Source organism: Macrotis lagotis, chromosome 5, assembly GCF_037893015.1.
Source record: "Macrotis lagotis isolate mMagLag1 chromosome 5, bilby.v1.9.chrom.fasta, whole genome shotgun sequence".
NCBI lineage: Eukaryota > Metazoa > Chordata > Mammalia > Peramelemorphia > Peramelidae > Macrotis > Macrotis lagotis.
Window position 1 is genome coordinate 170,589,672 of NC_133662.1, and position 14,972 is coordinate 170,604,643.

The window sequence follows — 14,972 nt, forward strand, 5'->3', positions numbered from 1 at the left end:
CATTGAAAGGTTTCAGAAATGCTAAAATAGTGGTCTGGGTACAGTGATAATAGTGTCCGGAACTCTTGTTCTCTGCTTTGGATCACTTCCTATAATGTTATTTTGACAGGAAAAGTAAGTAAATATTTCTACCTCAGTCTTTTAGCTTTAGGTCCTTATGGGCATATTGCAGATGTGATACTTATTCCTAGGCATGCTATTTGGTTGCTGACATATGAGAATCAAGTTGTGAATTAGACTTGATTTTAAAGATCTGGCAAATTCCCATTGCGGCCTTTGAGCTAGAACAGAATTGTTTTTGGACATAGTATAAGTTAAGATGTCAGAAAATATCTGATGCCAACAATAATTATCTCTTCCACATAAAGACTTTCTCCATCATAGTTTCAGTATATCACAAGGTAGCATAAAAATTAGATGAGAAATTTGGGGGAGTTTTGCAGGAGCCTCAGATGATTTAGAAAAAGTTTAGAAATTTAGAAATGCATAGTGATATATTATCAATATCTTTTATTTTTCAGTGCCATAACAATTCAGACTTCTTTTCTGGTATAAAGAAATACCAAATTTTTTTTTTTACAGATTTACCATTTTGGGAAGGAGGATGCCCCTCACCCCCTTGATATTGGAGAAATAATTCTAGTTTTGAGACTTGATCAAGAAATTTAAAACTTTTCTGCATCTTAGTTTCTTTATATTAAATTGGAAGGGAAAAAAGTAAGCATTTCCTAAGCTCTCATCATGTCCCAGGCACTGCACTAAGTGCTTTACAAATATTATCACATTTAATTCTCACAAGAACCCTAAGAAGGTAATATTATTCCCATGTTACAATTGAGGAAACTGAGTTAGGCAAAAATTAAATGACTTGCTTAGGGTCACATAGTTACTGAGTACTTGTCTGAGACTGTATTTGAACTTTGGTTTTTCTGATTTGAGGCCCAGTATTCTATCCACTTTGGTGGGTAATTTATTCTTCATCTTGGAAAGGAAAAAGTGCTCAATGAGGCGGGGGGGGGGGGCTATTAAGTATTTGCTCAACATTCATTTAGATGAGTTGCTTTCAAGTATAAAGTTAGTAAGATGTTATAAATATTTACATGCTGGAATGTCTATATTGACAATCTTAGCTGTAGAAAAATATTTAAATTGTAGAAGGATTTATGATTGATAAGTTCAGTTTAAATGATTTTGTCCTATTATGTGTGTACGTTTCTTTTTTTCAAACCCCAAAATGTAGTAAGTCCATGTAATAGTGTTTCTAATTCTAAATATATTTTTTAAATTTCTTTGATATTTTCCATTTTTGTTTGTCTCTTTGTATGGGTATATATATATATGTATGTATATATACCCATTTTATTTCAAGCACATTTAATCTTATAAATCGAATGTGTCCAACTTAAGATTGGGGACAGCATGTGGCCCTCAGTGCCCATTCATGCTGCCCCATCACATTTGTTGTTCTGTGGGTTGCATTCTATTCTTGAATGTATTGAATTCTATGTTTCCCCCTTGCCACACTGCCCGTAAGAGCTAAAAGGTTGGGCATCCTTGCTATAAAATCATGGTTGTCAAGGCACCATTTTGTCAAGTATCCAATTCAAATTTTTTCTCTATTTTTAGATCATTTCTTTCAGTTAAACAAGCTTAAATGTCTGCTGTGTATGGAGCTTTGTGCTAGATGTTGGGGAGATGCATGGTTTAGGCAAGGCATTAAAAATGTTCACTATTCTAAAAATCAAATTGTTATACCATAGAGTTTTCCAGAGTGAAGTTTCTTTTAGTAGTAGCCACAGGACTGTTGCTTTAATATTACATCTTGGCATTTTGATGAGTTTAATATTTTTCAGTCACAGAGTTGCAAAGGACTTAGTTTTCCTCTCCAACATATTTGACAAGTACTCATCCAACCTTTGTGTGAAAATAAGATGAGGGGGTGGAGAGGATGGGAGCCATTTCAGGGCATCCCATTTCACTTTTGTATATCTCCAGTTGTTAGGAAAATTTTCCATATATCAAGCCTAAGACCTACTACTCAATGAATTTTGCCCATTGTTCCAAATTCTGTCCCAAGATGAATAAGAGTAAATCTAATAACCATCTCACATGTCAGCCCTTCATGTACTTTAACACATATTTTAGTCTCTTTAAATTTTCACTGCATTAAACATGTAAAGTTCTTTCATTTATCATGATCTCAGGATCCTTTAATTATCCTGGTTGTCTTCTTCTGGACACTCCACTTAGTAGTGTTGCAAAAATGTAGTACTCAGAATATACTCAGTTCTCTAAAAAGACTATCTGTCTGATAGTACTGGGAATTATGCTTCCCAGTGCAACCTAAGATTACTTGTTTTTTTCTTTTTGGCTTCCATATAATACTGCTAACTTACTGAAAAAAGGATTCCCCTTAAAACAACAGATCTTTTTCAGACCAACTCATCAAGATTCTTTCATCCTGTACTTGATAAGTTGTTGGGGGGGTTTTAATCCATATGTAAGATTTTACATTTATTCCTATGAAATTAAACCTTAAAAATCTTTCTGGGGGCAGCTAGGTGGCATAGTGGATACAGCACTGGCCTTGGAGTCAGGAGTACCTGGGTTCAAATCCAGTGTCAGACACTTAATAATTACCTAGCTGTGTCGCCTTGGGCAAGCCACTTAACCCCATTTGCCTTGCAAAAAAAACCTTAAAAAAATCTTTCTGTATACTATCTTATCCACTGTATTGCTTATCCTTTATCTGATAAGAATGCCCTCTATGCCTTTATCCAGGTAATTGGAAAAAATGTTTAATAATACATGAGGTCAAGTACAGAATTCCACTAGAGACTTCTTTCAAGTTAATCACTTCATCTTGGTTCTGGCCATTCAATCAGTTCTAATCATATATAAAATTGTAGGTCATTTTGCCTACAAAAATATAAAAGACTGAATTTAATTGTTTTATTACAATTTTGGTCAACTGTATCTGCTTCATTATCTTATTACTAGTTTAATTACTCTATCAGAAAAAAAGAAATGAGGTTAATCTGACTTGACACCATGTGGTCATTCTTTTCTTTTGTATGTGTTCACTAGCCATTCTCTAAATAATACACTCTAGAATTTTGCTAGGAATCTAAGTGAATCTTCCTGTCTTAGACTATATTTTTTGCTCTCTTGAAACTTGAGACAGTTTTCCTTTCTTGTTCTACAGTACTTCTCCCATATCACTGACTAGCTCAGCAAAAATATGCCATTTTTTTCCTTACTTGGTATGTAATTTGTCTGGCTTTGGTGATTTTAATTCATGTAGGTTATTTTGTATTGTCTTATTTTTTTCTGCACTTTTTCTTGGGTGTTAGCTCTTGTTTTTATCCATTTCAATCCAAATTTTTATCTACTTCAGTCCAAAATTATTTTGTTTTTAAAAGACATAATAATTCTACCTTTTCTCCTATCCCCATTTTTGATTTTCCTCTTTTCCTCAGAATAGATAAAACCCCTTTTTTTCCTCTTGTCCTTTCCTCCCTCATCAGCCTTACACATTTGACATCCCAAAGAATATTCTACTATGATTTACTTTTGTAGTCATCCTCCTTTACCAGCATTTTTTATGCTTTCTTTTTTCTGATCTAAGTTGGTAATTGAACTTTCTATGTATCAATATTGAGTATTGGATCTTCTAGTTTAAAATTATTTTCATAATTAAATGTTTTCATTATAGATATAATAAATTAAAATAAAAACTCTGGGAGGTTCTCTATATTTTCAGAGTATGAAACATTTTGAGAACCACTGCTTTATTTTTTTATGTCTTTAAAATTTCATTCTTCAAGTGTCTGATTTGGGTTGGCTAGTCTACTTAACACTTCCTCTGAAGTGTTGTAAACTTGCTCTCTTAAATCCTGGATTATGTCAGTCCATATAAACTTGACTTACTCACATCTGTCACTATTTGGTTACATCATTTCCACATTAATAATCAGTTCTTTCTTGTTTGAAATGCTAAGATCCAGAATAGAGTTATGCTTCCTTATTGAGAAAAGGCAGAAAATTCTTAGTTGCTCTGTTTTCAGCAGGAGAGCTCCAGGGGATGCCTACATAATTGAAGTCCTTCATTTCTGTTGCATGTTCCTGTGCTGGGATGTGCTAATGCTATGGGTTTTTTAAGACTTGAATTCTTCAAAAGTATTCTAGAGTTTTACCAGAAATGATATTCTTTCCACTGTGAGAATTCACAATTTCAACATCCATTTTTTATTGGATTATGGATTTCATATTTTTTCTCCCTCTATCCTCCCATTCTCCCCTCCCCAGGACAGCAAGCAATATAGGATATACACGTGTAATTATGTAACATATTTCCACATAATAGTCATTTTGTGAAAGAAGAAACAGAATTAAAGGGAAAAGCCACAAAAAAAACAACAAAAAAATAAAAATAGTATGTTTTTAACTGGCATTCAGACTTGGTTCTTTCTCAGGATATGGATAGTATTCGCCATCAGGAGTTTTTTGGAATTGACTTGCATCATTATATTTCTGAGAAGAGCTAAGTCTATAATAGCTGATCATTGCATAATAATTCTGCTTATTATGTACAGTGGTCTAGTTCTACTCACTTCAGTTAATATCAATTCATGTAAGTTCAGATTTTTCTGAAATCCCCTTTATATGAACACCTGATATAGTCTTGAAAAGATACTTCCTGTGTTTCATAAATATCACTAGCTCATCACAAAGATGAACCTTAAAATAAAGGAAGCCTTTCCCTATTTCTCTTAATTCTAGTGCCTTTCCCTGAGGATTATTTCATATTAATACCGTGTATAGCTTACTTGCACACATGTGTATGTTTTTTCCCCTTGGATTGTGAATTCTGATGGTAGGACTGTTTTTTTTTTTGCGCCCTTCTTTGTATCCCCAGAATTTAGCACAGTGCCTTGCAGTCAGTGGGACTTGATTCCCAGCCACACAAAAGACTGCCTTTCCAGGTGAGAGGGAACATGCAAAGGAGCTCTGACAGAACTTGCAGAAGAAAGAAGTTACTTGGGGAAAAAGGGACAGTTGTTAGGTCCTTCAGAGGAAGGTTATTATAGTAAAATTAAGTGCTGGATTTGGTATTTTACCTAAGAGCTATGAAATTATGGGAAAATTACTTGTTCTTGTTGAACTTCAATATTATCTTTTATAAAATGGGGATAGTATCTCTTCTGTTAACCTCTTGAGGGTTGTTTGTGAAAATTCAGTAAAATACATGACAATACTTTGCAAACATTCCAGCATTGTATGCCTTGTAGCTATTGGAAAGAGTGCTGAATTTGGAGTCTGAGAGCCCCTGTTCAAAGTCCAGCTCTTTATTCCTTGTGTGATCTTGGACAAATTATTTACCCCTTTGGGGCCTTGGAGAACTTTTTTTTTATAGAAAAGGTTTTTTTTATCTGAACATCCAATAGTTTTATAGTTTTGAAAAGATAATTGCTGTGTTTCATAATGGAGGATAGATATGGTTGGCAGATATTAGCAAATCTTGGAGTTTTAGAAAATTTTTGTGATTTTATTTTCAGAAAATTCATTTAAAAAAATTTTGCTTATTTCTCAGAAATTTTACAATGTGATGAAACTATTACTTTTTATTGGTGCTTGTTGACTTCTATTCTGACAGTGTATGAGGTTTTTCAGACTTCCATAAACTAAAAATCTATGAAGTTTTGAAAATTTTATCATCCCAGAGTTTTCAAAGGTGTTATATTAAAATATCTCTTGTGTTCAGAAAGCAAGTAAATGTTTTGGAGAAAGAAATGTTTCCTGATGTGTTATATTAACATATATATATAGTGAAAAGTCATTTCTGTACTATAGAATCATTTAGGGGTAGCACAATTTTTTTTTTTGTTATAAATTTGTAGAATTTGGACTCATTTAGCATTGTTAATATTATTTGGAAATACTTTTTCTGCTCCCAGATACTACTTCATTGATTCAATCCATGGATCTAAAATCTTAATATGGAATGTTTTGTAGAAGTAGGGTCATTGAAAGACTTATCCACTATATTATTTTTTGTGTTGCTATGATGATTAAAGCTGCAGTTTTATGTATTATTATTTCTGGAATTTGAGGATTTAAAGGAGAAGAATGTCATAGAAAGTTCAAGAGATTAGAAATTTTAATAAAACTTTTTGAAGATGGAATTTTGAGATGGTCTTTGGGAGAAAGTTAAAAAATATAATTAAATTTTATTTTTTATGAGAGGGAAATGAATAAGCATTTATAAAGTTCCTGCTATATACTGGTATTGCACTAAGCACTTTTCAGATATTTCATTTGATCCTCACAGCAACCTTGGGAAGGAGGTGCTTTTATTTATCCCCATTTTGCAATTCAGGAAACTAAGACAGATAGAAGTCAAATGACTTTCTTAGGCTCACATGGCTTTGTGACACACCGTAAATATTTGAGATTAGATTTGAATTCATTCTACTAATTCTAGGCCCAACATTACCCACTGTACTATCTACTTGCCTACTTGGGAAAAAATACATGGTATGGAAAAAAAACAACTAGAAATAATCCAATTTGACTAAAATATAGGGTCTGTATGATTTGATGATATAAGATAAAGATAGAAAGATGAGTTGTAATCATGTGTATCTTAGGTACTATGTCCAGTACTAAAGATGGAAGCCCAAATTACTATTACCAATTCTTGTGTTGATTATGAGTAAGACACTTTGCTCATTGCAGGTAGATGCGAACTCCTAAGCTGGTGTGATTGAACAGAGCTTCTCAAACTTTTTTGTCTTGAGAGATTGTCACACTTAACATTTAAATTGGCAACAAAGAAAAGTTCTTGAACATTTAGGCTTACAGACCTAGTAACTAGGCCTTGGAATTCCTATTTCTCCTCTCCCTTTATTTGCTCTAGTACAGGCATTAGCTATACTCCTAGATAAGAGTTGCTTTTATGACCTTGTCCATCGAAGAGCTGTTGGCAAACTGCAGCTGGATACTGAAAAAGTCTGGGAAAATGAGAGAAGTTATATGACAAAACCAGCAAAATTACCATTAGACCCTTTGAGAATCACTGATCTAGAGGCTAAAACATTTGATCAGGACTCGGGGAAACCTGGTTTCTGGTTCCATTGATCTCCCACACCTTGTGCCCCTTCTTTATCTGAGTATGAAGCATTCACTTGAGCTCTTTAGTTTTTAAATTTCCTTATTTTCTATTTGATATAGACCATTATCATCTTTAAAGACCTTTCCAACTCAAGTTCTGCTAATACAGATTGCAGTCCTTAGAAAAAAGCATGCTGTTAAAGGATTTAAGTTGTAACAAATACATAACACTTCATTTATAAAGTGAAAAAATGTCAGTACTTTCCCTCATGTTCCCTTTTTATTCCTCCTTATATTTTCAAATTTGAAATAGTCTTGTTTTTTGTTTTATTTGGGAGTGTAGGGTTTTTTTTTTTTTCTGGCTGGATTTCTATGGTTCAGGGAAGACTCGGCAAGGAAATAATACATGCCAGTTCAGCAGTTCAGATCAACAATTCTTTTTAAAAATAACTTTTTTATTGATATTATTTTTGCATTAGCAAAATTTCTTCCAACATCCCTCCCACCTCATACTCCATCCTATATACACAAATAATGATTTTTTTCTTTTGGTTTTTACAAGGCAATGGGGTTGAGTGACTCGCCCAAGGACACACAACTAGGTAATTATTAAGTGTCTGAGGCCTGATTTGAAGTTAGGTTTGCCTTACTCTAGGACTGGTGCTCTATCCACTGTGCCACCTAGCTGCCCCTACAAATAATATTTTTAAAGAAAAAAAGAAGCTTCAGAATCAGCTATATTACTTAATACATTGGAAAACATCTAATATAACATATCCTTGGACCTCCCATCTTTGGAAGGAGTAAGACAGACAATTTTTTCTTGTTTCTTTTTTGGAAATATTCTAGTTCTTTATAATTTTCCAACATTCCTTTTGGATTATTACTATTATTATCATTATCATCATCATCATTATCATTATTATTTATTATGTGGTTGTGGTCTTCTTAATTCTGCTTACTTCATTCTATATTAGATCATTCCATGCTTTTCTATAGTCATCATATTTGTTGTTTCTTATAACAATAGTATCATTGAGCAGCTAGGTGTATAGAGTTTCTAGCCCTGCTGTCAGGAAGACCTGAGTTCATATATGGCCTCTTAACTCTCTGTGATCTTGGGCAAGACTTTTTTTTTAAATTTAAGGCAATTATTAAGTGTCTAAAACCGAATTTGAACTGGAGTCCTCCAGACTCCAGGGTCAGTGCTCTATCCAATGCACCACCTAGCCGCCCTTTGGGCAAGACTCTTTTTTTATTTTTTATTTTTCTTTTTAGGTTTTTGCAAGGCAAATGGGGTTAAGTGGCTTGCCCAAGGCCACACAGCTAGGTAATTATTAAGTGTCTGAGACCGGATTTGAACCCAGGTACTCCTGACTCCAGGGCCGGTGCTTTATCCACTGCGCCACCTAGCCGCCCCTGGGCAAGACTCTTAACCCTGTTTGCCTTAGTTTCCTTATCTATAAAATGAGGACTAGAAGGAAACCAGCAAACCATTTATGTACCACAATTTGTTTAATTAACTATTCCCAAATCAATGGATAGCTAACTTAATTCCAGTTCTTTGCTACCACAAAAGAACTGCTATAGATCTTATACTGTATAGGAATACTTTCTTTTTACCAATGATCTTATTAGGATATAAATCTCATAGTAGAATTTCTAGGTCAAAGGGTCACTTTTTAATTTCAAATTGCTTTTTTATTCATAACTGCACCGACCATGGATTAATATGCCCCTCGTTCCCCTAGTCCAGCCCTTTGGAAGATCAACAGTTCTAATGATGGGGCGGCTAGGTGGCGCAGTGGATAGAACACCGGCCCTGACGTCAGGAGTACCTGGGTTCAGATCCATCCTCAGACACTTAATAATTACCTAGCTGTGTGGCCTTCGGCAAGCCACTTAACCCCCTTTCAAAAACTAAAAAACAAAACAAAACAAAACAAAACCAAAAAACAGTTCTAATGATGTCTTAGAGTTACTAATGTCAAGGTCACACAGCTAGGCAATTATTAAGTGTCTGAGGTTGGATTTAAACTCAGGTACTTCTCACTCTATCCACTGCACCACCTCGCTACCTCTTGAGACTGCTTTTCTATCATGATTAGATATGTTAGGCTGCACAGAGACTAGAGCTCTGGACCTGGAGTTAGGAAGATCTGAGTTCAAATATAACCTCAGACATCTAACCAACTGTGTAACCTTGGGCAAGTCACTTAGCTTTGGTTGTCTAAATTTCTTCATCTGTAAAATAAAGATAGGTGCAATAAAATAAAATAAGTGCACTAGCACCTATCTCCATAGCTGTGAGGCTCAAATAAAATAATAATTGTAAAGAACTTAACATAATTCCTGCCTCTTATAGTAAGCACCACTCCAAGCTGTTTGTAATTATTGAGATTATAGAATTTTATTTTCAAATTATATACTTAAAGTAGCTAACTCTAAGCAGATATCCTGATACTGATGAATGTATCTTTTTTATAAAATTGAAATTTTATTTTTCCAGTTATATGCAGTGGTAGTTTTTCAGCATTCATTCATTTGCAAGTTTAGGAGTTACACATTTTTCTATCAACCTCACTTTTTCCCTCCCCCCTCTTCATGGCAGCAAGCAGTCTGGTAAAAGTTGTACATGTACAATCATGTTTTACTTATTTCCTATTAGTCATGTTGTGAAAGAAGAATTATAACTAATGGGAAAGAAAAGACCACGAGAAAGATACAAACAACATAAAAGAAGTTTTTAAAAAGTGAACATAGTATACTTTGTTCTACTTTCGGAATCAATAGTTTGTTTTCTGGATATGGAAGGCATTTTCCATTAACAGGTCTCTCAGGATTGTCCTTGATCACTGAACTGCTGAGAGGATCTGTGTCCTCCATAGTTGATGATCATCAAACAGTGTTGCTGTTAATGTGTACAATGTTGCCCTGCTTTTGTTCACTTCATTTAGCATCAGTCCATGTGATTCTTTTCATGTTTCTCTAAAGTCCAACTGCTAATGATTTTTTACAGAACAATACTCTATGACATTCATATATCATAGCTTGTTCAGCATTCCCCAATTGATGGGCATCCCATCAATTTCCAAGAATGTATCTTCTTAACAAAGAAGGGAATTGCTTTCCCTCATTTTCTAATAAATAATAATATAAAAGCTTAGTAATTTGAATTAGCACAGTTAGTAATCATGTTTGAAAATGTGAATTCAAACTGGCATAATTTCCAAGTAAATCTTTATTTGTTTCACTTGTTGGAATAACATTTGAACAAATGAAAATTTTCAAAAATTGTATTTAACTTTTATTATCTATGTTCCTTTAAAAAAATTAAAATTTTATCTTAGTTTATTTATTACCCATTAAATATTACTGATGAAACAAAGCTTAACATCTCTGTTATGTAGAAGAAAAGAACAGTATACTAATGTAGAACCTGATTGTTTCTCAGATAACATGTTTTCCTTTTATTTCTTTTGAGATGGGATTCTCTACAATTTGAGAACAATAATACTATTACCACTAGTTTTAGAAATTTGTAGACTATTTGAAAATAACTTTTGGATTGTTGGTAAATAGTTTTAAAGCTGTTTTGATTATAAAGTATGTCATTTATCAATTAGTAAATATTAAGCACCTGTTCTAACACTGTGCTGAATCACAGTTCCTCTGTGATTATCCATCTGTTTATCCATCTATCTCAGTTTTTAATCATACTAGCATCGAAACTTGTGATCCTCTTCATTTGAGAGTTCAAGTGAAAAAGGATGCATATTGGTGATTTTTTTCCCTCAGAGCTTTTCCCATTACTTGATCCTATTTCTTTGATTTTATTGTATTGACTGCCCTTCATTATCATATTCTGAGTTATTAAAATTATACATATATTTATAATTGGGATTTAGACTGTCAAGAGTATATACAGTATTGTTGATTCTTGCTGCTAAAGCTGTTAGAAGAATTTAAATATTTTCCTATATTTTAGATTTTGTTTTGCATTTTTGGCTATTATTATATTGCCCTTTTTTCTACAGTATAGAAGTTTCAAATTAAGAACTCTTATGCAAATTGACATTTTATTGTTTGTATAGGATTTATAGTGCTTTAACTGTCATGTGAATAATATTTAAAATTTTGCCTTTCTTTCTTTTAGTGTAAACCAGAATATAAGGTACCTGGACTTTATGTTATTGATTCCATTGTTCGACAATCTCGACATCAGTTTGGTCAAGAAAAGGATGTGTTTGCACCCAGATTTAGTAATAACATCATTAGCACTTTTCAGAATTTATATCGTTGCCCTGGTGATGACAAGGTATGCTTCTGTTGTTTTTAGGAGGTTTTCCATCAGGGATTTTTATTTTGGGGACCCCTCTTCCAAGAGATCAAGGGGTAAATTTTACAGAGAAACTTGGGGAAAAACTGTATTTTTATTTTGACTAACTTGTAACTGAAATTTAGCATTTCCTTTGATTGTGAATATAGTCAGCAAACTACAGTAGTATTCTTTATAAACCTGAATAGTTACTTACACAAATAATGAAGAGAGCAGGGGTGGGGAACCTTTTTCTACTAGGGCCATTTGAATATTTTATAACATCATTCAGAGGCCAACAATAACCTGCTGTATTGATCAGATAATTGCTATTCCCCCCAGCTCCTAGATTTATTGAATTTCTAGTACCACCTGTGATTGCCTTGGTAGTGCCAGACCAAATGATTTCAAGGGCCAGATGTTTCCCACCTCTGAACTAGAGCTTTATTATGAAATATGTGCATAAAACAAAATATTGCTCAACTTTGGCCCAAAGCATGTGACCATTTTATTTACACAAAATTAGTTTTTGAAGTATTTTGGCCTAATATTTACTTGCCCAAATGGTTACCCGAATTGGTCTCCTTTTTCAAGTACATTCACTTAATAGTTAAAGTATCACTTAGTTATAGCCTTTTTAGAGTGTTGCCTCTTTTGAAATGTTTTATGTCTTAGGATAAGATTATAATGTTTTTCTTTAATAATTTAATTTTTTGGTATAAGCAACATGATGGTGTATAAGTAGCACTGGATTTGAAATTAAAAGACATGAGTTCAAAATTTTACTTGTGAACCCTAAACGTAATCTTATATTATTCACTAATTAGATTCTTTGAAGTATATAGGGAAGATTTTTGGCATGTGAGGGAAAAAGTTGAACTAAAATACACTTAAGTACTCTCTAAAAGTTATATTTATATAGTGATTTCAAGTTTATAAAAGACTTTGCTATTATTAACCCTGTAATATATTGGAAAGTCAAATAGCATTATCCCTATTTTACATATCAAAATCCTTGGAGATATCTGGTAGTTGCTATGAGATTCTGAGGGTAGTGAGTTCTTTTGTTAGAATAAAAATTTAAGAGTAATTTTTGTTACAGTACAAAATATTGAAGATAAAGTTATTAGCATGAGAACAGTTGTGAATTGAGGGTAGCAGCTAAAACTAGGGCAGAGCTGAGGTAAGTCTTAAAGGATCCAGCAGGGTATGAGAAACTTCACTTTAGTCATTCCAAAATAAGTAGTATCAGGAACTAAAATAGACATTAGTCTCAAGGGGTTAATACTGCAGAAATATAGAGGTAAGAATTTAAGATGGAGACTTTGGAATTTCATAGACTCAAACTTTTTTTTTTTGAAGGAATTTGAAAAACAATTTGGAACCAATTTGAGTATAACCAAATCAGGTTGATTTTGGTACAAGACAATAATAGTAACTTTCTAGATTGGAATGTCAGTAGAACAAAGAGCAGTTTCAGTTCTTAAAGACTTAAATCAGAGCTTAGACTATGATTGTGGAAGTGAGAATGAGGAAGAAGGTGTGACTTAAAATAATATACAATGTAGCAAATTTGTATCAGGTCTTAGTCTTTGGGAGGTTTAAAAGTTAAATTAGACAGGTTTATGTCAACATAGTATTATGCAATACATGCTTCTTTTTTTAAGGGAAATCATTAATAATCATTACTAAGAAAGAATTAATGGGTCTTGGATATCTGGGATGTGTAGGAGGGTATCATAGAGAAGTCAAAATGACCACGTTAAAAAATATCGATGATTATAATATAACAATAATGATAATTGAAGGGATAGTCATAATGGAAGGGATAATAAGGGAAGATGTACAGACTAGTTTAATAAGTTTTTTTTGCATGATATCTCATTATAAATGTTTGCTAGAAAGTGATGTGTAAATTTAAAATGTTTACAAAGATAAACAAAGGAACTTCTGCAAACTGAGGTAAAAGGAGAAAACTTTTAACTTTCAGGTTTAACTTAAGTTAAACCTAAAATGGCCTTAAATTTCAAATCGGGAGAAGAAGAAGCGGTCAGAGAATGTTAAAAGAGAGAGAGAGAAGAGAACAATATTCCTTAAACTGTGAGGCTAGATATGAGAACAAGAAGGAAAAAAATGGTAAACTTAAAAATGATAGAAAAGAATAAATAAAGATGGAAATAATTGGATTTTATTGAATCTAGTCTTCTGTGGAAGAGTTTAGTCAGAATCAGGAAGATGTTGATTTTAGAATCTTTCACTAATTTTTTTCTGAGTTTTAATTTTTGATTCAAAAATCTATATGTGTCATAATGTGTTGCTCAAGATTTTTGGAACACAGTTATCATGTCTTCTTTAAGTCTTTTCTTCTCTAGTTCCCTCAAGTGCTCTTCATGCAGCATGCTATTAAGGTACTTCACTATCCTGATTGCTTTTTTCTGGACTCCCTCTCAAGATTAAAAAGGAGTTTCCAGGTGCAGCTAGGTGATGCAGTGGATAGAGCACTGGCCCTGGAGTCAGGAGGACCCCAGTTCAAATCTGACCTCAGACACTTAATAATTACCTAGCTTTGTGGCCTTGGGCAAGCCACTTAACCCCGTTGCCTTGCAAAAACCTAAAAAAAAAAAATGAGTTTCTAAAAACATGGTCACCCAGCTATACACTGCTCCAGATGTGGTCTATTTATTCCTTTTCCTTTTATAATAATAATAATAATAATCTTTCAGTGTAACCTAAGAGCAGATTTTAGGGTGGGAAAAGGGTGTTAGAGTATTGGCATGTCACATATTTGATTCATATTGAACCTACAGTCCTCCAGTATGCCTTTTTTCCCCCATCAAAGGTCATCAAGCCTGGGGTTCTTTTATTTTGTATTATTGTTCTGAATTTAAGTATAAAACTTTACATTTATCAGTATGAAGTTTCATTTTAAGAATATCAGTCCAATGTTCTAGCTATTTGCAACCTTTTGGATCCTGACTGTAATCTAATATAATTTCTTACTATTCAATCATCTACAGTATTCAAAAGGATATCATCTGTGCTTTTTATCCATTATTACTAGAAATGATTAATGGTACATGTTAATGTATACTTTCTTCCATTGGAGATGTCCTTGGATTTGGAATTTTTCCAGTTTTGATACATCTTAAACTGCTCTTTATCCTAATTTGTTTACAAGAATAGTACAAGGCTTTGTCAAAGTACTTTGCTAAAACAGTCAGTTGTATCTGTAACATTGACTGTGAACATTTATTAATCATCCCTCTAATAGTACGTTCTAGAATTGACTAATTCAAAGTTTACAAGCTTTTTTTCTTTCCCTTTTAAAACTCACATAGTATTTGTCTTTATTTTTTTCCCCTCTTTGATCAGTGATGCAATGATCTAAAGATGTTTTTGCCAATTTTCAGTATTTGACATACTCGATTTGGGCTTGGTTATTAAACCCTTGAGGTTGGCAGGTAGATGTTATATTATATCAACTCCATATTAGCCATTTTCATTTCATTTGCAACCCATTCTCTTTTGCCTTAGAAAACAA

The 14,972-nt window shown here is 33.2% G+C and overlaps 1 protein-coding gene across 6 annotated transcripts in view; it reads left to right on the forward strand.

Annotated features, from left to right (window-relative positions):
* SCAF8 (SR-related CTD associated factor 8) overlaps nt 1-14,972 on the forward strand; it is a 242,146-nt gene that overhangs the window by 36,788 nt on the left and 190,386 nt on the right. For all 6 annotated transcript variants that reach the window (XR_012468588.1, XR_012468589.1, XM_074187904.1 and 3 more), the window contains one exon: nt 11,270-11,431. Coding sequence is in view for 4 of the 6 variants with exons in the window: in XM_074187904.1 (XP_074044005.1) it covers nt 11,270-11,431 (162 nt within the window). In the remaining 2 variants the exon portion in view is untranslated. The remainder of the gene's footprint in view (nt 1-11,269; nt 11,432-14,972) is intronic.